Source organism: Geotrypetes seraphini, chromosome 16 (assembly GCF_902459505.1).
Source record: "Geotrypetes seraphini chromosome 16, aGeoSer1.1, whole genome shotgun sequence".
Lineage (NCBI taxonomy): Eukaryota > Metazoa > Chordata > Amphibia > Gymnophiona > Dermophiidae > Geotrypetes > Geotrypetes seraphini.
This window is the reverse complement of record NC_047099.1, coordinates 35442738-35465651: the sequence shown is the minus strand read 5'-3', so window position 1 is coordinate 35465651 and position 22914 is coordinate 35442738. Positions and strand designations below refer to the sequence as shown.

General features: G+C 47.1%; 1 protein-coding gene across 11 annotated transcripts in view; it reads right to left on the bottom strand.

Annotated features, from left to right (window-relative positions):
- ARHGEF15 (Rho guanine nucleotide exchange factor 15) overlaps window positions 1-22914 on the bottom strand; it is an 87286-nt gene that overhangs the window by 18507 nt on the left and 45865 nt on the right. For all 11 annotated transcript variants that reach the window (XR_004537269.1, XM_033924720.1, XM_033924721.1 and 8 more), the window contains 7 exons: window positions 20391-20457; window positions 16233-16288; window positions 15668-15924; window positions 13150-13310; window positions 8523-8675; window positions 4699-4828; window positions 2575-2649 (listed from right to left, as the gene is read on the bottom strand). Coding sequence is in view for 10 of the 11 variants with exons in the window: in XM_033924720.1 (XP_033780611.1) it covers window positions 2575-2649; window positions 4699-4828; window positions 8523-8675; window positions 13150-13310; window positions 15668-15924; window positions 16233-16288; window positions 20391-20457 (899 nt within the window). In the remaining variant the exon portion in view is untranslated. The remainder of the gene's footprint in view (window positions 1-2574; window positions 2650-4698; window positions 4829-8522; window positions 8676-13149; window positions 13311-15667; window positions 15925-16232; window positions 16289-20390; window positions 20458-22914) is intronic.

The following is a 22914-nucleotide window of genomic DNA, read 5'->3' as shown; positions in this document are numbered from 1 at the left end:
GCGCTCAATTGTCCGGGCGCGCCTTTGTCTTTCGCGCCATTGTCTATGAACCGTATGGCACTGTTAACATTTGGTAAAATGAATAAAGATTTTTAAAAGAAAAAGGGCAGAGTTAACAATCCTGAGTTCGAGTGCCGATCGACTGACTTATTTGTCTGCAAAGGCGTCTTGAAAGAGAAAGCTCTTCGATGAGCGTTTCAATCTTTCTAATGGGGTTTCCTCTCATAGATAGATGGGAAGAAAGTTCCAGATTGGGGGTGGGAGGGGGGTGGCTGTAACCAAAAAGATGCCCGTGCGTCTAGAATTAACAATTCCACTATTTTGGAATTCTTTGAGACCTGACATTTACCAGGTCCACCCAAAAACTTAAACTACCTTTCCCCTCATTAAAAGGCGTCATCTGTGCAGGAAAATTAGGGAAATCTCTTGGAATAACCTTCCTGCCCTGCTGCGGAATCTGGGCTCCGTCCAACAATTCCGAAAGCATCTGAAAACCTGGCTTTTCTCAAACATGTAAAGCTCAACCCCCCCCCCCCCCCTTTATAACCACTTTTTTTTTTTTTTAACTTTGTTGAATTTTAAACAATTCTTATTATGTCCTTCCCTCATTTATTAAAAGTACCTCTAAACATCTTAAACACCTTGGTATCAGATAAGGTATAGGGAGGGTGGGGTTGGGAAAGATAATAATTGCTAATTGTTTTATTATTAATAAATGGGTGGGTGGGAAGGGATTCTTTTATATTTATATATTTTAAGGATTATAAGTAAGATTGTCAAGTGATTTGTTAAAAATTTTTCTGATTGATTATTATATACTTGTAAGATTTGAAAATGAATTAAGATTTCTTTTTTTATTTTTAAAGTACCTATAAACCGTGCCGAGCTCTATCTTTATGGAGAGGATACGGTATATAAACTTAAGGTTTAGTTTAGTTTATTGTAAGGAATTCATCATCTATCTAGAAAGGCTGGCGCATTTGAAGCGCTGACTTTGAAGCTTATGAGGGCCATTTTGTACGTTATTCTGAGGGTGATTGGGCGCCAACGGGCATTTTTCAAGAGAGGTGTAACATGGTCAAATGTTCCACCTCTCCCCCGAGTAAACCATCACCAACTTTAGATTCATGGGCTCGGACACGGGTCCTGTGTTTTTCTTTTTTCCCTATGCAGCCATCTTGCTTGAGAAGCCTTCAAGCTCCCCCCCCCCCCCATTTTAACGTGTTTTAGCATCATTTCAACTAGGGGTTAACTTTTCAAGAGAAGGGCCAAACAGTGGTGTAATAAGGTGAGGGGGGGGAAGGAGAGGTCCGTCCCGGACGCCATGCTGGTGGGGGGCGTCGGCACCCTCCTCCTCTCCACCCCTTCCTCTTCCCACTCCTCCCCTCACCACGCGTGCGCTCCCCCTTCCCTCCCACCTCTGGTTGTTCACCTCCACGAGCAACAACTTTAACACGCTCCTCGCAACTACTTCGTCTCTCCCGCTGGTAGTTAAGATTAAACTCGCCCCCTCCCCATCATTCCCTGATAAACGTCTCAGTCCTGATGCCTCTCTTTGGGCCCTGAGATCCGCCGATCAAAATCTACCGACTGGTCCGTCCCTCAAAGACCTTTTCTACACTCGAAACTCTGTCTTCTCCGTCGAGCCCCTTCCCACTGGAACGCAAAGCCATCTCACCTTCGATCGGAAAACTTACTCGACCGATTCAAAACCAAACGAAAAACCTTTCTATAATAATAACTATTTTTATATACCGCCATACCACAAACAGTTCTAAGTGGTTTACAAGGGAAGAGTCGGTATACAGACAGCGACATTACAGCGAACTTTCAAATTTACATTGGCTTGTTAAGTTTAGTCAGGTTTATTTCAAGACGCCTACCAAAATTCTGGACGAGATCCTTTTCCTTGCATCTTTAATTGTTAAAAACAACCGCGTTTAAGAAGTGACTCTCCTCCCCTATTCATTCTCTCCCTACCCCTTTATTCTCTCCCTACCCCTTCATTCTCTCCCTACCCCTTCCTACCTCCCTTTTATTTTCATTTTGACTTCGATATAATTTTGAATCTTCCCCTCCCCCCAGTGCCTATTGTATCAACTTTGTCCGTATCTTTGTCTGATTTTTCTGTTACCCTATTTTACTTTTATTATTACTTTTTTTAAACTCAAATTTTAACAATTGTAAACCGTCCAGATATTTATTTGACGGTTGGCATATCAAGCTGTAAATAAACTTGGAAATTTGTCATCACATCGACACACGGCCCCGCCACAGTCCACCCACAACCCCGCCCCCCACACGGACCTCGTCTCATCTTCCCTGAGCTCGGGGCTGCGTCTGGAGGGCCTCCGAGCTCAGGGAAGATGAGACGAGGTTCGTGCGGATGCGCGGTTGGGGGGGTGGACTGCGGCGGGGCCTTGTGTCCTCTTTATTTTTTGTGAGACACGGAAAACATTTGCTCCGTTAGTGTGCCGGAGCTAAAAAAAAAATAAAATTTGCAAGTCACCAATTTGAAACAATAGTTGCACTAATTCCTGCCCCTTTCCTTCCTACTCCAGATCCCGTTCTTACCTTAGACACCGATGTCAGGGCCTTCATGGCATTCTGCTCAATCCTGGAGCCTTCCTTGGTCTGCTTAAGTATATTCTATAAAGAAAAGAGACTTTCACTACAGGATACTAACATTAGCCTAGCACACTGCGAGAGAGGATCTTTCTCTACGAGGGGGGCCGCTGAAAAGTTTTAGCCCAACCACCAAAGTTGGGGCAGTCTCCGTCGAAGGCTATACACTCAGTCCGGGGATTTTCCGCTTTTTTAAAATTCTGTATTTTTGTAACGGAATGAAAAAAAAGCAGAAAATCACTGGACTAAGGGCCTGATTCTGCATAGGATGCCCTTATCAGCGGCCGCCGATCGCGTGTCAGTCATACGCCGGAGTCCTATGCAGAATCGTGCCTACACTCCCGGACAGACACCTGAAATGTAGGCTTTGCTTGCCTACATTTCAGGCATCTGTCTCCCATCTAAGGAGATGTATACTGACACATAGGCCCACTTCCGGGTGAAGCCACGCCCATGCCCCACCTTAAGAGTCGCTATGCATCACCACAGGTGCATTCCGGAGGCCTACAATGTGGGTGTCCTGCCTTGGGGAGATTTTTAAAAAAAAAAAAAATCACATGTGTCCCATCTGGCTGCCCGACGGCCTGCCATCGGGACGCATGTTTTCAAGAATCAGGCCCTAAGAGGGGCATAATAAAAAAATCGTCTAAGTCCCTTTTTGGCCTAAGGCCTTAAACGTTGAAAGTAGAAGCAGGGAAAGTGTCCATAACCAAAACAAACGTCCTTGTTTTGATAATAGCCTGCCTCTACATTCAGCTGTTTAAACGCCCAGACCACCACTACGTCTACACTTATACCCAAACGACGTCTACACTTATACCCCATGATGAACCAAAAAAACGCATAAGCCCAAAACGTCCAACACAAGGGCTTTTAGGCGAAGGAGGAGCCAGTCCTTCGCCTAAAAGCTGGATTTTGTAACCGGTGTCTGCCAAAAACAACACCGGTTACAGAATCCACACCAACCCCTCCCACACACACACACAACATCGGGGCAGGAGGGAACCCAAGCCCCTCTGCCCCGGGCACCCGCAGCACCCCCCCGATGACATCGGGGCAAGAGGGAGCCCAAGCCCTCTTGCCCTGCGGCAGCCATGGCACCCCCGATGATATCCCTCTTGCCCCGGCGATCGTGCCCAACCTCCCCCCCCCCGCCGTGTACGATCGGGCCAGGAGGGAGCCCAAGCCCTCCTGGCCCCAGTGACCCTCTACCCCCCACTCCCACTACAATACGGGCAGGAGGGATCCCAGGCCCTCCTGCCCTCGACACAACCCCCCTCCCACCAATGAGCGCCCCCCCGACCCCCGATCCCCCCCCTACTGACCCGCAACCCCCCAGGCTGACCCCACGACCCCCCCACCCCCCACCTTCCCCGTACCTTCAACGTTGGACGGACGAATGGGTGCCAAGCCCGCCCGTCCGGCAGGCCAGCCGGCTCCGGAATGGGGCCGGATTGGCCCAAGTGTCTGAAACCCCGCCCACAGGTGGGGCCTAAGGCGCCTGGGCCAATCAGAATAGGCCTGGGAGCCTTAGGCCCCTCCTGTGGACGGGGCCTTAGGCACATGGGCCAGGTTGGGTTGGGTTATGGGTACTTGATCGTTCAAGTAGCCATTTAGGACACTTTTTAGACGTTGTTGGTTTTTTTTTTTTTTATGAACCCCTAAGTGTATAGCCCTCGATGGAGACTGCCCCAACTTTGTCGGCTGGGCTGAGGACATGTCAAACGGCACCTCATATTAGCAGAATCTGGATCCACAGCAGACAACTCCTACACAGGAATAAAAGTATTCCCCCGGGGTGGACATTGACCCTTGGACAAAAGTACGAAGGTTTTCCTATAAATATTAAACTGGAATTACCAACAGATCGTAGCGGCCAGTTCTGTGGGTTCTTTGGGATCTTGAGCACCCCCAAAACTGAGCAGACTCCTTGAATGTGTCCAGAGAGAAGAGATTTCTATTGGGTTTGACACTCTCTGATCATTTTTGAAACGTTGGCTCCTGTGAACAGCACCGATGGAGTTTTAGGTTTTCACGAGAACGACGGGGGGTGGGGGGGGGTTTAATGATTACCTCAATTAGCATTTTGATGCGGGTGATCCTCTGGAACGGTAGGAGCAGGAAAGACATGAAGGGCAGGCGCTGACACTGCGGCAGTTCCTGTAGCCGGGTGATCACGGTGGCAAAATGCACATTCCTTTCCCTGAAGGCAAAAAGGAGAACAGAGAAGCTAAGCAAGAGGTTGGCTACAAGCCAAGGCTTAAGAACGTGATGCAAAAACCGGGTCAGATCAGTGCTAGATTGAAACCAGCAAACAAAAAGTACCCAAATAGACCTAAATGGGAAGATCCACTGCAAGTAGAGAATGACACGGGGACAAATTGTTCCCCCTCCCTGCAAGAACTCAATTTCCCCATCCCATCCCCATGAGTTTTGTCCCGGTCTCTGTCCCTGCCCCACTCCTGTAAGCTCTGCCTTAACTGCACAAGCCTCGAATGCTTAAGATTTGAAAGGGTTTGAGGCAGATGAGGACAGAGCTTAGGCATTGGTGGAATAAGGCATTATGACATCACAATCTAAGCTCTAGAATGTTGCTACTTAGGATTTTAAAGGGTTTGAGGCAGATGAGGACGGAGCTTAGGCATTGGTGGAATGAGGCATTATGACATCACAATCTGAGCTCTAGAAGGTTGCTACTTAGGATTCAAAAGGGTTTGAGGCTTGCGCAGATGAGGACGGAGCTTAGGCATTGGTGGAATGAGGCATTATGACATCACAGTCTGAGCTCTAGAAGGTTGCTACTTAGGATTCGAAAGGGTTTGAGGCTTGTGCAGATGAGGACGGAGCTTAGGCATTGGTGGAATGAGACATTATGACATCACAATCTGAACTCTAGAATGTTACTACTTAATGATTTGAAAGGGTTTGAGGCTTGTGCAGATGAGGATGGAGCTTAGGCATTGGTGGAATGAGGCATTATGACATCACAATTTGAGCTCTAGAAGGTTGCTACTTAGGATTCAAAAGGGTTTGAGGCTTGCGCAGATGAGGACGGAGCTTAGGCATTGGTGGAATGAGGCATTATGACATCACAAGCTGAGCTCTAGAAGGTTGCTACTTAGGATTTTATAGTGTTAAGGCTTGTGCAGATGAGGACGGAGCTTACAGGAATGGGGCAGGGAAGGAAAAAAACTTGCCGGGACGGGACAGAAAAATGAGTTCCTGTGGGGACGAGGAAAAATTTGTCCCCATGTCATTTTCTAACTGCAAAAAGTGGGAAGAGTCAGTGGTGTAGTAAGAGGGGGGCAGAATGCTTCGGACACCGTCTTGGTGGAGGTGCCAGCACCTCTCCGCCCCATGCCATGCTGGCGCCCTCCCTTTCACCCACACCCCCTCCGAACCTCGCGCTTGCATGGCTCCCCTCTGGAATCTGGTTGTGGGGCCAGGAAGTGATGTCAGAGGGAAAGCCAACCCTGGCGCAAGCAGTAAGCTGGAAAAGCTGCTCACGCTGGTGAAAATTTCAAGAGTTATTGGGGGGGGGGGAAGGGAGGACATGATTGTGGCATGGTGGTCAGGGAAGAAGCAGGGATAGCACCACCCCTTTTTCATCATTTTTATAGAGTACTCTGAGGTGGCGCTTCTCAACCCAATTCTCAGGGCATATCTAGCCAGTCAGGTTTTCAGGATATCCACAATGAATATGCATGAGACAGATTTGCAAACATTGCCTCCTTGGTATGCAGATCCATTGTGGATATCCTGAAAACTTGACTGGCTAGGTATGCCCTGAGGACTGCAATGAAAAATACTACCACTACTTATCACTTCTGTAGCGCTGTACACTTTGACATTTATAGATGGTCCCTGCTCTGAAGAGCTTACAATCTAATTTGGACAGACAGACATGACATATATAAGGTTGGGGATGCAGAACCCAAGGTGAGAGGAGTTAGGAGTCGAAAGCACTCTCGAAAAGGTGGGCTGACAGTTATAGATGGTCCCTGCTCAGAAGACCTTACAATCTAACTTGAACAAACAGACATGCCATAAAGGGTTGGGGATGCAGAACCCAAGGTGAGAGGAGTTAAGAGTCGAAAGCACTCTCGAAGAGGTGGGCTTTTAACTGGGCCTTGAACCCTGACAGAGACGGAGCCCACCGTAGGGATTCGGGAAGCTTGTTCCAAGGCAGCAAGGCAGAAGGGAAAGAGTCTGGAGTTGGCTTTAGGGCAGGGGTGTCAAAGTTCCTCCTCAAGGGCCACAATCCAGTCGGGTTTTCAGAATTCCCCTCATGAATATGCATGAGATCTATGGAAGCAGTGCATGCAAATAGATCTCATGCATATTCATGGGGGAAATCCTGAAAACCCGACTAGATTGCGGCCCTCGAGGAGGGACTTTGACACCCCTGCTTTAAGGCATATATTCTCCACCCAGCCCTCGGGACAGGTTTTCAGGAGGCCCACAATGAATGTGCGTGAGATAGATCTACTGACCAAAGAGGCAGTGCATGCAAATCTCCCTCATGCATATTCAGTGTGAATATCTTGAAACCCAGACTGGCTTGGTTTGTCCTTTCCTGAGGACTGGGTTGTGAGAACCCCGATTCTATTCTGCTTATTCAAAAAACATAGCCCCAGCCAACTATATAATAACATAGCAAATGGCGGCAGATAAAAACAGTCCCTCCAGTCTGCCTATTAAAAATACAGGATTAAATTAACTAGAAATGGTTCATAGAAGAGCGACCAAGATGATAGAGGGGATGAACTCCTCCCGTATGAGGAAAGACTAAAAAGGTTAGGGCTCTTCAGCTTGAAAAAAGAGATGGCTGAGGGGAGACATGATTGAAGTCTACAAAACCCTGAGTGGAGTAGAACTGGTACAAGCGGATCAATTTTTCACTCCGTCAAAAATTACAAAGATTAGAGGACACGCGATGAAGTTACAGGGAAATACTTAATAGGAGGAGATATTTTTTCACTCAGAGAATAGTTAAGCTCTGGAACATGTTGCCAGAGGTTGTGGTAAGAGCGGAGAGCGTAGCTGATTTTAAGAAAGGTTTGGACAAGTTCCTGGAGGAAAAGTCCATAGTTTGTTATACAGAGATACATGGGGGAAGCCACTGTTTGCCCTGGATAGGTAGCATAGTTTTGGCCAGGTACTAGTGACCTGGATTGGCTACCATGAGAACAGGCTACGGACCATGTCGGGTCTATATCACTATTTATCTAATGTGTATTATCGTTTTCGATTATTGAACTGCACCTTGTATATCGAGATTTTCCGAATAAAACTTGTATCAAGATTATCGGTTCTACAGTTGTTCCCTTTGCTCGGGCTGGTGAATATTTAAAGAGGTACAGGGGCGGGGAAGGGAGGGTGCAAATGTGGCGTGGGGGGTGGTCCCAAGATGGCGCCTAGAGAGGTCTGCCCCCACCCCTCCTTACTTGATTTTATATATGTTTTTAATACATGATCACATGGTTTATACATATACCAGCGTGAGCTAGAGAAGTTGTTTGCGCTGGAGAAGATTTAAAAAGTGCGGAGGCGGAGAAGAGAGGGCGTGAGCGTGGGGTGGGGAGGGGCAGAGAAGTACCAGCAACCCCACCAAGATGGCGCCTGGAGCGGTCCGCCCCCTCATTACTATGCCACTGATTTTAAGCATGTTTTAATATGAGCTTAGCACAGTTTATACAATGTGCGCACTCTTTCGAAAAATCACGCACTCGCTCCCGACAATAACACGGCCAAATAAAAATGAACCACAGGAGCATTTTGGAAACACAAATAGAAATTTTCCAGCTGCTCATTCTTAGCGCACACTGTAGTCATGCCGTTGTACAAAAGCCCCGCTGATTTAGCCCATGTCTGGCAACAGGTCGGAGAGCAATTACATGAGGGAGCTGTAGGTTTTCTCCTGGTACACCTGGTTCCGTACATAATCCTTATAAACCTGGAAATTGTGCTGCGCGTGGTGATGAATAATGTCGCAGACGTCGCTGATCTCCAGACTCTCATCCACACGCTCTTCCAGGTCCTTCAAAAATCTGTAAGGGGGGGGTGACACAAGCAAAATCAAGTCAGTCAGATCCTGGCACTTACCTTTTATTTGTTCAGTTTTCTATACTGTTCTCCCAGGGGAGGACAGAATGGTTTACGTGAATTTATTCAGATACTCAAGCATTTTTCTTGGTCTATCCTGGTGGACTCACAATCTATCTAATGGACCTGGGGCAATGGGGGGATTAAGTGACTTTGCCCAGGGTCACAAGGAGCAGCGGGGGTTTGAACCCACAACCTCAGGGTGCTGAGGCTGTAGCTTTAACCATTGCACCACTCTAGAAATCAAAACGTAGTAAAAGTGAGCCATGTAAAGGACAATGAAGCCACTGTGACATCACTGATGAGGTTGGCTCTTAGGCATTGGTGGAATGAGGCATGATGATGTCATAATACCAGCTCTGGTTACAGAGGCTGAAACTTTTATTTATTCAATTTTCTATACTGTTCTCCCAGGGGAGGACAGAATGGTTTACGTGAATTTATTCAGATACTCAAGCATTTTTCTTGGTCTGTCCTGGTGGACTCACAATCTATCTAATGCACCTGGGGCAATGGGGGGATTAAGTGACTTTGCCCAGGGTCACAAGGAGCAGCGGGGGTTTGAACCCACAACCTCAGGGGGCCGAGGCTGTAGCTTTAACCATTGCGCCGCTCTAGAAATCAAAATGTAGTAAAAGTGAGCCATGTAAAGGACAATGAAGCCACTGTGACATCACTGATGAGGTTGGCTCTTAGGCATTGGTGGAATGAGGCATGATGATGTCACAATACCAGCTCTGGTTACAGAGGCTGAAACTTTTATTTATTCAATTTTCTATACTGTTCTCCCAGGGGAGGACAGAATGGTTTACGTGAATTTATTCAGATACTCAAGCATTTTTCTTGGTCTGTCCTGGTGGACTCACAATCTATCTAATGTACCTGGGGCAATGGGGGGATTAAGTGACTTTGCCCAGGGTCACAAGGAGCAGTGTGGGGTTTGAACCCACAACCTCAAGGTGCCGAGGCTGTAGCTTTAACCATTGCGCCACCGTAGAAGGCAAAATGTAGTGAAAGTGAACCAAGTATAGGACAGTGAAGCCATTATGACATCACTGATGAGGTTGGCTCTTCGGCATTGGTGGAATGAGGCATTATGACGTCACAGTAGCAGCTCTGGTTATCAGAGACTTGCCACACTATTTATTCATTCAATTTTCTATACTGTTCTCCTAGAGGAGCTCAGAATGGTTTACATTAATTTATTCATTAGCTCAAGCATTTTTTCCTGTCTGTCCTGGTGGGCTCACAATCTATCTAATGTACCTGGAGCAATGGGGGGATTAAGTGACTTGCCCAGGGTCATGAGGCGTAGTGTGGGTTTGAACCCACAACCTCAGGGTGCTGAGGCTGTAGCTTTAACCCCTGCTCACCCCTTCAAAACTAGAGGAACTGGAGTAAATATAAACTATACATTATCAATACAACTTCCAGTTATATGCCGAGTGTCTCGCTATGAATTCACCCACAATAAGTTCTTTGAAAATAGAAGATAAGGGGAAGGGCCTCAGAAGCCATGAGGTGCTCGTTCTGACCCGGGGCTATGAGAGAAAGTTAGATAGACTTATTGGCTCCCCCTCACGCTTCGATCATCAGCCAGAAAAACCCAACCAACGATATAGTAACATAGCAAATGGCGGCAGATAAAGGCCTGAACAGTCCATCCAGTCTGCCCATTAAAAATACATGATTAAATTAACTAGAAATGGTTCAAAGAAGAGCGACCAAGATGATAGAGGGGACGAACTCCTTATGTATGACGAAAGACCAAAAACAGTTAGGGCTCTTCAGCTTGGAAATGAGACGACTGAGGGGAAGATATGATTGACGTCTACAAAATAGAAACATAGAAACATAGAAAGATGACGGCAGAAAAGGGCTATAGCCCATCAAGTCTGCCCACTCTACTGACCCACCCCATTAAGTCTGAGTACTAATGACCTAGTTCCTTAACTCGACCCTCGTAAGGATCCTACTAGGGCATCCCATTTATTCTTAAAGTCAATAACGCTGGTGGCCTTGATCACCTGCTCTGGAAAATGTAGCACAATGCCAGATGCAAACCACAAACAATTAACTCCTGGGTTTGAGAAGATTCGACTCCGCCAGTAGCAATAGAGTCCACTCAAAAAACAAACAAACCCCAAACGTTTTAAAAGTCAAGGACTCATCCGTCAGTTCCTCCAGGAAAAGCTTTGGAAACTCTGGCTCCCTTTGACAGGAAAGGCTATGCACTCTGTTATGAAAGAGCTACAAAAATATCCCGACTTCCTTCACATAGATAATACACCAAGAAAGTAATTTTGCTTATCTGCAGGAAACAAATGTGGTAAACATCTTATGCAATCTGTATATTATATTTTTGACCCTGCAGTGGGATTCCGTCTTAAACTAAACTAAATCTTGGATTTATATACGAGTCATCCCTGAGAAACAAGGTTCAACTTGGTTAACAACAGCCGCTGTTAATATCAAGAATTGACCTCATGGAAGCTTATCTGCAAGAAAACGCTGAAACAGAGTACACTTCCCCCTCCGTATTCGCGGGGGTTAGGGGTAGAGCCAGCCCGCGAATATAAAAAAAAAAACTACGAATAGTTTTCGGGCCGATTCTGCCCTTACCCCCCACTTCCCCCGGCTATTTTAAGCCCTGAAATACCCCCCTTAAGCCTTACCTGGTGGTCTAGCGGGTTTTCGGGGCAGATCACTCACAGGAAATGGCTGCCTTGAGCTCCCGTAGTCTCTCGAGCCATTTCCTGTGAGCGATCCGCACGGGGCAGGAGCGTGGGAAGATCGCTCCTGCCCCGAAAACCCGCTCGACCACCAGGTGAGGCTTAAGAGGAGGGCTTACAGGGCTTAAAACAGCATGAAAAATAATTTTTTTTTTTTTTTTTTAATGTAGATACGGAATTCGCAAATACGGAGGGGGAAGTGTAGTTTTCAGAATTTTTCAAAAAACTTGAAAGGATAGACAGGATCTTATTTGAGAAGGTGGGTCATTCCAGATTGCCGTTAATAAATAGGGGAAGGAATGAACAATTTTACTAATGGATCTGGCACTTTTTACAGTGGGAAAAGAAAGTTTAAATGCATGGATAGTTCTGCAATGTGAAGATCTCAAATTTAAAGCTAGAGGGACCAATAAATCAAAGATACCAAGTAAGATTTTTAAAAAACTATGCAGGCACATTTAAACGGAACTCCAATGCGAACTCCTTAACAGAGGGTCCATATGATCATACTTCATTTGGCCAAAAATCAATCTTGCGGCGGTATTTTGAATTAACTGGAGTCTTTTTTTCCTTTGTCCTTTGTTCAAACTCATGTAAATGGAGTTACAATAGTCCAGTTGTGCCAAAATGATGGATTGGGACAAAATTGCAATATGATGTTGATAAAACAGGTGACAGACTCTTTTCAGTGTATGCAAACTGAAGAAACATTTCTTAAATTGGATGGATTACCTGGCATTGGAAAGAGAGGGAGGAGTCTAAAAAGATTCCCAATACTCTAGAGCAGGGGTCCCCAAAGTCCTTCCCTTGAGGACCAAATCCAGTCCGGGTTTTCAGGATTTCCTCAATGAATATGCATGAGATCTATGTGCATGCACTGCTTTCAATGCATATTCATTGGGGAAATCCTGAAAACCCGACTGGATTCGTCCCTCAAGGCGGGACTTTGGGGACTCCTGCTCTACAGCAGCGGTTCCCAACCCTGTCCTGGAGGACCAGCAGGCCAATCGGGTTTTCAGGCTTGCCCTAATGAATTTGCCCGAGAGAGAGAAGTGACAGGCATGCAAATCTGCTCATGCATATTCCTCAGGGCTAACCTGAAAACCCAATTGGCCTGGTGGTCCTCCAGGACAGGGTTGGGAACCGCTGCTCTAGAAGACTCAATTGGCAGAACAAGAGTAATTGAACTAAGAAGGTTTGTGATTTCTGGACCAAACCAAAGTAATTTTTAAAAAATTATGTTTAATTGCATTTGAACCAGAGATGACCACGACTGTAATTTGCATAAGCAAGAATTTATGTTAGCTGTAAGATTAATCTAATTTTGGATCAGCTTCAAGCAAAATTAAAATATAATCCGCATAAGTAAATAGCGATTCGATAGGGCTTAGTTTATAAAATTTTTAACGTACCCTATAAACTGGCCTGGCTTTAAGAATCAGGTTTAAGGAACAATATATATGACAATATGACACAACTGGCTGCTGTTGAAAGATACCATATATACTCGAATATAAGCCCATCTGAATATAAACTGAGATAACCTTTTTCCGCCCCCAGACAAATGCCGGGTTTTGGAAAGTCAGCCCGGACAGTCCTCTAAAAAGAGGGACAGGTCTGAGTATTCCCGCACGTCTGGTAACCCGAATTTTTGAGATCCCTAATCGGTAAGGCGGTGCTCTCATACCTTTCGCTGATTTCTTTGACCTTGAGGATGTTGGAGAAGAGGATTTTCTTCTCTCGAATAATCAGGGTCTCATCCAGTTCACGAGAGTTCATGAAGTGTTCTATCAGGAGCGTGAGGGACCTCAGGTACGAGGCTTCCGAGGTGAGGACTTCAAACATACTCTGCAAAGGAACGTTTCAACGAAAAAAAAACTGTCACCATAAATGAGCCCAATATTAAACCCCACTCTCAAAGAAATCCACAGATACCTCTGGTTGATCACATTAAAGGTTTTCACTGCAAAAATTACCACGAGGTAGGAAAAAGCCTAAATTAACATTAAGTTTGTATACCGCATCCTCTCCATAAAGATAGAGCTCGGCACAGTTTACAGGTAATTCAATAAATGAGGGAAAGACATAATAAGAAATTAGAGGTTATAAAGAGGATAGATAGCGTCACATTGGAATAATGAATCCAACATTGGTCTCCCAACCTAAAGAAGGATATAAAAAAGAGGGTGCAGAGACGAGCAACGAAGCTAATAAAAGGTATGGAGAACTTGGAATACGAGGAACGACTTAAGAGGCTGGGATTGTTCTCCCTTGAGAAAAGGAGACTGCGAGGGGATATGATCGAGACTTTCAAAATACTGAAAGGAATCGACAAAATAGAGCAGGAAAAAAAAATTATTTGCAATGTCCAATGTGACACGGACAAGAGGACACGGACTGAAGCTAAGGGGGGGGGACAAGTCCAGGACAAATATCAGGAAGTTCTGCTTCACGCAACGAGTGGTGGACACCTGGAATGCTCTCCCAGAGGAAGTTATTGCAGAATCCACCGTTCTAGGATTTAAAAGCAAACTAGATGCACATCTCCTTACGAGAGGCATAGAGGGATATGGGTGACTAAAATTACGCCAGGTGTACACCTGGCTGGGCCTCCGTGTATGCGGATGGCCGGACTAGATGGACCGAAGGTCTGATCCAGAGATGGCAGGTCTTATGTTCTTATTTTAGAGAAAAGCCAGGTTTTCAGATGCTTTTGGAATAATTCCCGCAGCGGGGCGGGAAGGTTGTTCCAAAGCCTCGGATCCCCTCCTCCACCAAACCAACAACTAAGGTCGTACAAAAGTGGAGGCTACACGGGGTAAAGTTAAATCACCGGCATAAAAAAAACCTCCTCGCTGAATATTTTACTATAGAAAAAGCCTTGTGCAATGCAAACCAGAAAGGTATCTGAAATCACCATAAATCCACCATGAAAATAACCGCTGAACCACCCACAAGCTAAATCCTTTTGTGGATGAACATTATTATGTAACAATGCGATTAAAACTTAAATTAATGATTGTGATATATGATTTATGCATCATTCACCGTATACTTTATGGAAATTCCGCGGCTCCTCTCATCCAGCTCTTCTCCAAGGCATGGTCTACTTTCCCGCAGAACCCTCAACGGACTACTTCTAAATCTCCCTTCCACAAAAAAAAAAATCTGCGATACAAGATACAAACGTGTTTTCCACTCCATGCTCACCTTTCTAAGCGTAAAAACTTGGAATGACCTTACTGAAATGACCAGGCCGGAACCTAACTACACCTTATTCCGGAAGAAACTGAAAACTCATCTATTTGACACTTAATCTCCTGTAACCTCTCCTCCCCCCTCCTCCCCTCCTCTTCTCTTCTCCCACCCCTCCTCCCCCTTCTCCTTCCTCAGCCACCTCTTTAAGTTGCCTTGAGCCTACCTAGGTATGAGCGATGCAAAAATAGATTAGATTAGATTTATCCACCTTGTAAAAAAAATCAGCCGGTTAGAAAATAGGGCAGTGGAAAGGTAGCCTAGGATACTATTTAAGCAGTGAAACCTCAAAGAGCAGGGTTTTTTTTTTTCATTATACGCGTGCTGTGCCTTACCTTCTGGCCTGCTCCCTCCTGGCCGTTTTATACCGCCCCCGGTGTTATCTTCGGGGCCCGCTCCCCCCTTCCTTACTGCCGCAGTGCACAAAGCCGTGGCTCCTCGCGCCTCCTCTGGAAGCCTTCCCTCTGACGTCGTGAGAAGGCTTCCGGTTCAGGCGCAGGACGCACGTAGGAGCCGCTGCCCGCGGCTCTGGGAACTGCGGCAGTAAGGAAGAGTGGAGCCGGCCCGAAGATAACACCGCTTCTATGGCACCGCGGACCGGCGGTTGAAGAACACTGCATTAGCTGATTAAGGCTTCCATGCCCATTGTTCGCCCATGACATACCACATCAAAAAAAAAAAAAAATTTTTCAAACCCACACGCTAACAGGCAAATTACCGCAACGTGCTTTTTGTGCGGTAGACTGTTTTCATTGTATTTTTACTAAGCTGCATTAGGGCATTAACGCACAGAATAGCACGCGCTAGACGCTAACGCCACGCTAATCTGCTGCGTGCACTATAAACCGCTAGCGTACCTTAGTACAAGGAGCCCTAAGCGTGCATTAAAGTGCCCTTTCGTAAAAGGGCCTCTTTGTTTGACGTGAAAATTTTTTTAAAAAAACCGTTACCTCCTGCATCTTGCGCTGTTCCGTGCTCATTTTCTCCAGGATTCCGCTCTCCCGTACCACCGGCAGCTCCTGCCACAGCGTGTTCTGTGGAGTCACGGACCTCCGGCTCTGCCTGGGCGAGCCCCCGCCATACTCCGACAGCGAAGGCGGGCTCCCGGAGGGGCAGTCAAAGCTGGTGGTGCTGTTGTTGCGTGGCACCGTCTGGCGTTTGATTTCCTTACGGATGACGGTCAGGCGGTAGGTCTGGTAGAGTGGCTCTGAGAGTCAGAGAGGAACAGAAACTTCCCGTCACCAAACGAAGGCTCCCCTTTTATCTAAGCCGTGTTGGAACTTTTCCCGCCACAAACAAAAAAAAACAAAAGGAATTGACCCCAAAATATCCACAAAGAAGAAAATCCACGGCTGGTGATTTTTATTTATTTATTTTTTTAAAACCCTAACGCAGCTTTGATAAGAAGGGAGCTAAGTCCTTGGCAGCTCGTTTCAAATCTAAATGCATAATAGCATCAAGGTACTTATGCTATAAACAGCAATAAAATAATTCATAATAATAATAATTGTTTACCGTCTTGAAGGCGTGACTCCCAGTCAATCAGCTTTGGAGAAGTAATGCTGGCAGACCTAGAAGGAGATATACAGACAAAAAGGAATATAACTTCCTGAACTCAAGGTGGCGCCAGCTCATGAAAGCACAGCAAAGGTCTTTAGGTAAAGGGACGGAAAAAACGGAGAAAGGTCCCCTATAAGTACTCACTTGTAAGAACGTACTTGTAAGTACGCACTTATAAGTACGTTCTTACATGTGAGTACTTATATGCGTTCTTATAAGTGCGTACTTACAAGTACGTTCTTACAAGTGAGTACTTACAAGTGCGTAATTATAAGTATGTACTTACAAGTGTGTACTTAAAAGTACTTTCTTACAAGTGCGTACTTATAAGTGTGTACTTCCAAGTACGTTCTTACAAGTGCGGTCTTACAGGTACGTACTTTTTTTTTTTTTTTGTGTGTGTGCGTAATTACAAGTACGTACTTACAAGTGCCCCAGGGCTGGTGTTAGGTACGAACAGGGCCATTGCCATGGCGTTACCCGACATCTAGATTCCCACAGACAGCTTTTCAAAACCCAGCACTTTGTCCAGGTTTTGAAAAATCACCGTCATCACGCCGCATGCGCGCACTCCCTCCCGCTCGACCCGAGCAGGCAGCAGAGGGCATGGCTAGGGCGGGACTGGGGAGGGGATGGGTGGAACTGGACAGGCCTGAAGGTGGGTCTGAGGGGTACAGAAAATCTGGTAACCCTAAGTTGCCCCCTCCCCACACCCCGAAACATAGATTACAGCAGATAGACCAAATGGCCTATCCAGTCTAAACTAAACTAAAACTTAGCTTTATATACCAGGTCATCAACCAGAGGAAGCTTGACACGGTTAACAATAATTAATAAAAATATGCTAAAATTGCAAGATTAATTTTAAAATGTTTAGCCAATAGAAAAGTTTTTAAAGATTGATGGAAGAATTGAAAAGGACTAGGACATATCAAAGTTAAAGGAAGTTCATTCCACAATTGAGAAAATTTAAAAGCCAAAGAAAGGCTAAAGTTCTTGACTCCTTTAATTCCTTTCCTAGAAGGAAGGGAAAGTTTAAATTGTTGCGTCTACCCATCCATTCCATCCCTTCCTCTTCCTTCCAGATCATATGTACTGGCAGTAGCGTATCAAGGGAGGGGGGGGGGGGCGGCCCGCCCCGGGTGCAAGCCCTGAGGGGGTGCTCCCGGCCTTGGCGTTCAGTCCCCCGGTCTCCCGAAGGACCTCACGCCCCCCTGGCCTCCCCGCACCACCTACGAAGCAGCCTGCAGCGGGATCACGATGCCAGCGATCCCTGCGCTGCTTCAGTGCTTCTTCTTCCGCCGCGGTCCTGCCCCTCCTCTGTCGTCAGGGCACTGGTCTTTGACCTACGGGCCGCCGCAAGAGCGGACTGCTGGGCACGATGGACCACTGGTCTGACCCAGGTGTAGCAATTCTTATGTCTCCAGAACCGTACAAAGTACCGTACTCTAAATGAGCTCTTTACAGCTCTTTTTCCATGCTACAGGGATCAGCAAACCTGCTGAAATCTTAAAGAGGTACAGCTCATTGTTGGACTTTGGGGGCCCCCTGCTAAATTTCTGCCGTGAGCCTCAGCGTCTTTAAACGTTGGCCCTGTGGGCCACAGTCCGTGGTGAAAAATACAGTTTTGACTGTATCTAAGACAACAGGAAAAGAAAGCGGTGGAATTTTGCCCAACTGAAACAAAAGCCAGGACTTTTTTTTTTTTTCCACACAAACATGTTCTCCTCAAACACAGCGATGTCCTGACTTGTCTGAGAAAAGGATCAGGGTGAGTTAGGGAGGTTTTGTGTATGCAGACCAAAAACCTAAGCAAGAGGGTAAAAAGCTAAAGAAAAAAATATTCAAGCAAAAGCAGAAACCATGCAGTACAGATGGCAGAAGTGGGAGGGTGGGTGGATGAGTGAAGTAACTTGGCAAGCAACAGTCCCACCGCACCACGCCAGCCACATGACAGCAGCAAAAAGGGTGCGGCCTATAGGGTTACTAATACCTTGGCAAGCCTAAAAGCAAATCAGCCCCTGAAAACTGCAGACAGTTCATCATGAGCTGGATACTGCCTTCAGTTTGGTCTACAGGGACTGCACATCCCCTCTGTTATTCATGTGCACAGTGCTTTCAAAACCCCCCACAAAAACATGAGCTCAAAAACTTGGCCCGGGTGTTTTTCCTGTAAGAATGCGCACGTGGGGTTGCGCTGCTTGACAGGCACTGAGAGGAAGATTATCACGATAAAATCCAATGGGCTGCTACCGAGGTTGCTATTGTAATGATTTCAAAAAGGCAAGTCATTCTCAAAAGACCCCCCGTGTACAAATGAGGTTCGTAGATGTTCACGGAGGCTCGCTAAATTTGCTAGAGATGAATCGCTGGTGGTAGTGGTCAGCACATGCGCAGATTACACCCGCATATTTTTTTTTTTTATAAACCCCACCAAACCACATCGAAGATCGGCAGGAGAGATGCCCACTCTCTCCCGCCGCGCTCGTAAGGAGGGGCCTTAAGCGCCTGGGCCAATCAGAGCCTTAGGTCCCTCCCCGGCGCATCCTAGGATGCACCGGAAAAGGGAAGGTCCGTCATTTTGTAAGAGGCGGGCCTACCAGCCGGAGTGGGTAGGCGTCCTTCCGGCCGGACTTTGTGAATAAGGCAGATAGGGGTGGGGGGGTCGTTTAGGGCACGGGAGGAGTTGGGAGATAGCGGATGGAGTGGGGTGGGTGGGTAGTAGTGTCGGGGGATTGTGCGACGTGGCGGGAGAGAGTGGGTATCTCTCCTGCCAATCTTCGATTTGTTGGTTTAAAAAAAAAAAAAAAATTTGCATGGGGGTCTGACCTGTCAAACCTTACTTTCCTATCAGTGCCTGAGCCAATCAGCGCTCAGGCACTGATTAGAAAGTAAGGCAAATTTTGGCTGCAAATGTGGCACAATGAGGTTAGGGGATCACTCGGTGACGATAAGAGAATCGGGTTGTGGGTGGGTAATATTTATTAGACTATATTGTATGTGAATGTGTTAATAATTTTGATATATTGTAGATGGAATTTCTGTAGAGGGAGGGAGGGGATGGGAGGGATTTCTATCCTAATATTAATTCTTTAGATTATAAATAATGTTATACAGTGGTACCTTGGATTACGTGCATAATCCGTTCTAGGAGCATGCTCGTAATCCAAAATGCTCGTTTATCAAAGCGAGTTTCCCCATAGGAAATAATGGAAACTCGCTTTGATAGGTTCCCCCCCCCCCCCGAGGCCAGCAGCGCTGCTCCCCCCCATGAAAACCGGCATTGCTCCCCCGAAGGCCCCCTCCCCCCGTGAACCGGCACCCTCCCTCCCGCGATCCGCACCCCCTCCCCCCCGCCGCCATCGGGCACCCCCCTGCCGCGATCTGAGGTCCCCCCAACCCACCCGAACCTCTTCTTACTTTGCTGTAGCCTCCGCAGCGGCACCAGCATGTCCTGTGCGTGGTGTCGGTGCCTGAAGATCTGCTTCCTGGTCTGGGCCTTGAGAGTTCACGTTCGACGTGAGAGTTCACGTTCGACGTGAACTCTCAGGCCTTGAGCATGCGCACATGCTCAAGGCCCAGCACAGGAAGCAGATCTTCAGGCACCGGCACCACGCACAGGACATGCTGGTACCGCTGCGGAGGCTACAGCAAAGTAAGAAGAGGATTCGAGTGGGTTGGGGGAACCTCAGGTCGCGGCGGGGGGGGGGTGCTGGATTGCGGGGGGGAGGGTGCCGGTTCGCAGGGGGGGCGCTCGCAATTCAAAGCTCGCTCGGTTTCCGAGGCGCCGATTTTGCGAATGTTTTGCTCGTCTTGCAAAACACTCGCAAACCGGTGCACTCGTAAACCGAGGTACCACTGCATTTAAAGTGTTACATGAAAGTTAATCAAGTGTATATATATACAAATTTGAATGATTTCATCGGATACACTTGTAATATGTAAAAATGAATAAAGAATTAAAAAAAAGAAAATAATACACGGACGCTAAACCAGCTGGAACTGGTTTAGCAAGTACGTTAGAGGCCCCCCTTTTAGTTTTGAGAATCTCTCTCCCCTCCCCACTCCCCCGAGTATGGTTGGAAGAAGGCTGTGACCATTCGAGAGACAGACCTTTCACCAGAGTGCTCCGCGTCCAGATCCAGTGCCATCTCTTTGCTCGGGCTGAGGTCATTTGCAGCTGCAATACAGAGAAACCCATTAGAACATGAATCACCAGCGGAGTCAGGGGAGACATATATGAAACAGAAATGCAGAAACATTTACAACAGCCTGGTTGGAGCGTATTCTTGAAAGAAACGTAGGTGCCGGTGTTTCTTTATAGAACACCACCTAACCCAGTAAATCACGGCCGTTTCATCGCAATGAACTGGCCAAGATGAATCCAAATCAGTATTTTTTTTGGGGGGGGGGGTGCCCCCCTGAAATTTACCTTTCCTTCGGTCCACAGCCTTGGCTGCCGGGGACTTTCTGAGCTCTCCCATCGCTTTATCGTCCCGTTCCGAGCAGCCTCTCCCATCCCCCCCTCCCCAACACCCTCCCGGATGAGGAAGCTGATCTGCCCCCCCCCCCCCGGAAGAACCTCATCTGTACTCCCCACAATGAGGAGTCCTGGCCAGCGAGGGAGTATAGAGACGAAGCAGACGATTCATTGCGGCCGGTTCGTCGCAAGCTGTAGTGAAACATCCTGTGACGAACTGGCCGGAATGAATCGTTCCATTCTGACCCGGTATATGCACTTTTACAATTAAGGCATGGGCAAGTATGCTAGCCGCTGACCTGGTGCAAATGCAGGGTGTCAGGTCAAAAGCGCGCCGGGACAAAGGCGCGAGCAGACAATTGAGCGCAGCGCGGAGGCGCGCGCCAAAGAAAATTACTGTTTTTAGGGCTCCGACGGGGGGGGGGCATGGGGGGAACCCCCCCACTTTACTTAATACAGATCGTGCCGCGTTGTGGGGGGTTGTAACCCCCCACATTTTACTGAAAACTTCACTTTTTCCCTGTTTTTAGGGAAAAAGTTAAGTTTACAGTAAAATGTGGGGGGTTACAACCCCCCAAACCCCCCACAACGCCGGCGCGATTTGTATTAAGTAAACTGGGGGTGCTCCCCAACAAAACCCCCTGTCGGAGCCCCTAAAAACAGTAATTTTCTTCAGCACGGGCCTCCATCTTGCGCTCAGTTGTCGGCGCACACCTTTGTCTTCCGCGTTGTTGACTATGAACCCAAATGCAGGGCTCAGCTGGAGGGACACGCATAGCTCTGCGGCTGGCGTGGAACTAGGGAAGGCCTTGCCTGATATCCTGCGGCTTTGTATGGGGAGGATGAGTTTTAAGAAAATGCTGACAACTCAATTACTTGCCAATTCCTTCTTATGCTAAGGTATATTTCAGTTGATAATGGCCTTCTAGAATTTTTCCGACATCAATGTATGATTTAAAGCTCGCTTGTATTTCTGAATTGATTGAATTTGTGCTCTATCCCTGTTATAACAGGGACGATTAACGATGTTCTTTAGACATGTCTATGTTATTTGTGATAATCGGAGGGAAACAAGATTTTGTGTGTGTGATATGGAAACCGCATAGTTGTAAGCGGTACAGAAATTTTTAAATAAATAAATATGCGTAAGTGGAAGCCCCACCCCCATGTCTTGCCTTTGCTTTCCCTGTAGAAATGGGGGGGGGAACCACCTTCCTGTGGTTACAATCACAGGTGCTAATTTTGTACCTGGAGCAACGGACAGGTGACTTTTCCCAGAGTCCCAAGGAGCTGCAGTGGGAATCAAGCCCAGTTCCCCTAGCACTTAAGGATTGTACCAGCCATTAAGCCACTCCTTCACGCCTCCCTTTGTACGCCCCCCTCCCACTTGCAAATACACGCTTTGTACATCAAGTAGGTATTCACAGAATGGCGCTTAAGCGACATGCTTGTGTGCATTTAGAACTGCAGTAGCGTCTCAATTATCCAGTGTAAATGGGACCGACAGGTGGCTGGGGAATAAGAGAGAAGCATACTATTTATAGGAAAAGCATAGAGGGTGTCCAACCTGCGACCCCGTGAAGTATTTTGTGCGGCCCCGGTCGAGGGCGATGCAGGGTTTTCCTCTGCTGCCCCCTGGGTGTTTACCGTCTTGCCGGCTCCCTCCTCTGTTTTGCTGCAGCGTTTGGCCCCAGAAACATTTTTTTTGGCCAATGCGGCCCAGGGCAGCCAAAAAGTTGGACACCCCTGGCATAGACCATCCATAAACAATAAAGAACATAGCAATGCCAGATTCCTTACTGTGGCTGTCACAGATCCCCCAACACCGAAGAGCAAAAGATGTTAACGAACACTTATTTTGTTCATAAGAAACCCTCAATTCCCCTGCCCCCCCTTCCCCCTCTAACCCTTGTAACCTGAATGCATATTTCAAAAGAGGAAGCAGTAACAAAGAGCTTACCTGATTCACGTGCCATGAATCTTATCTAGCACTGCTGCCTTTTAATTAAGCGCATCAAAACAGAAAGAAAGCCTCGTGCATCTTATTAACCACACTGTGGCATCACCTAGCTATGTCGGATAATCCCGATTCCATGTCCGATCCGTGCCCGATTGCATGCAGGCTGACGAATTCACAAATGGGGACGATCGTTGGCA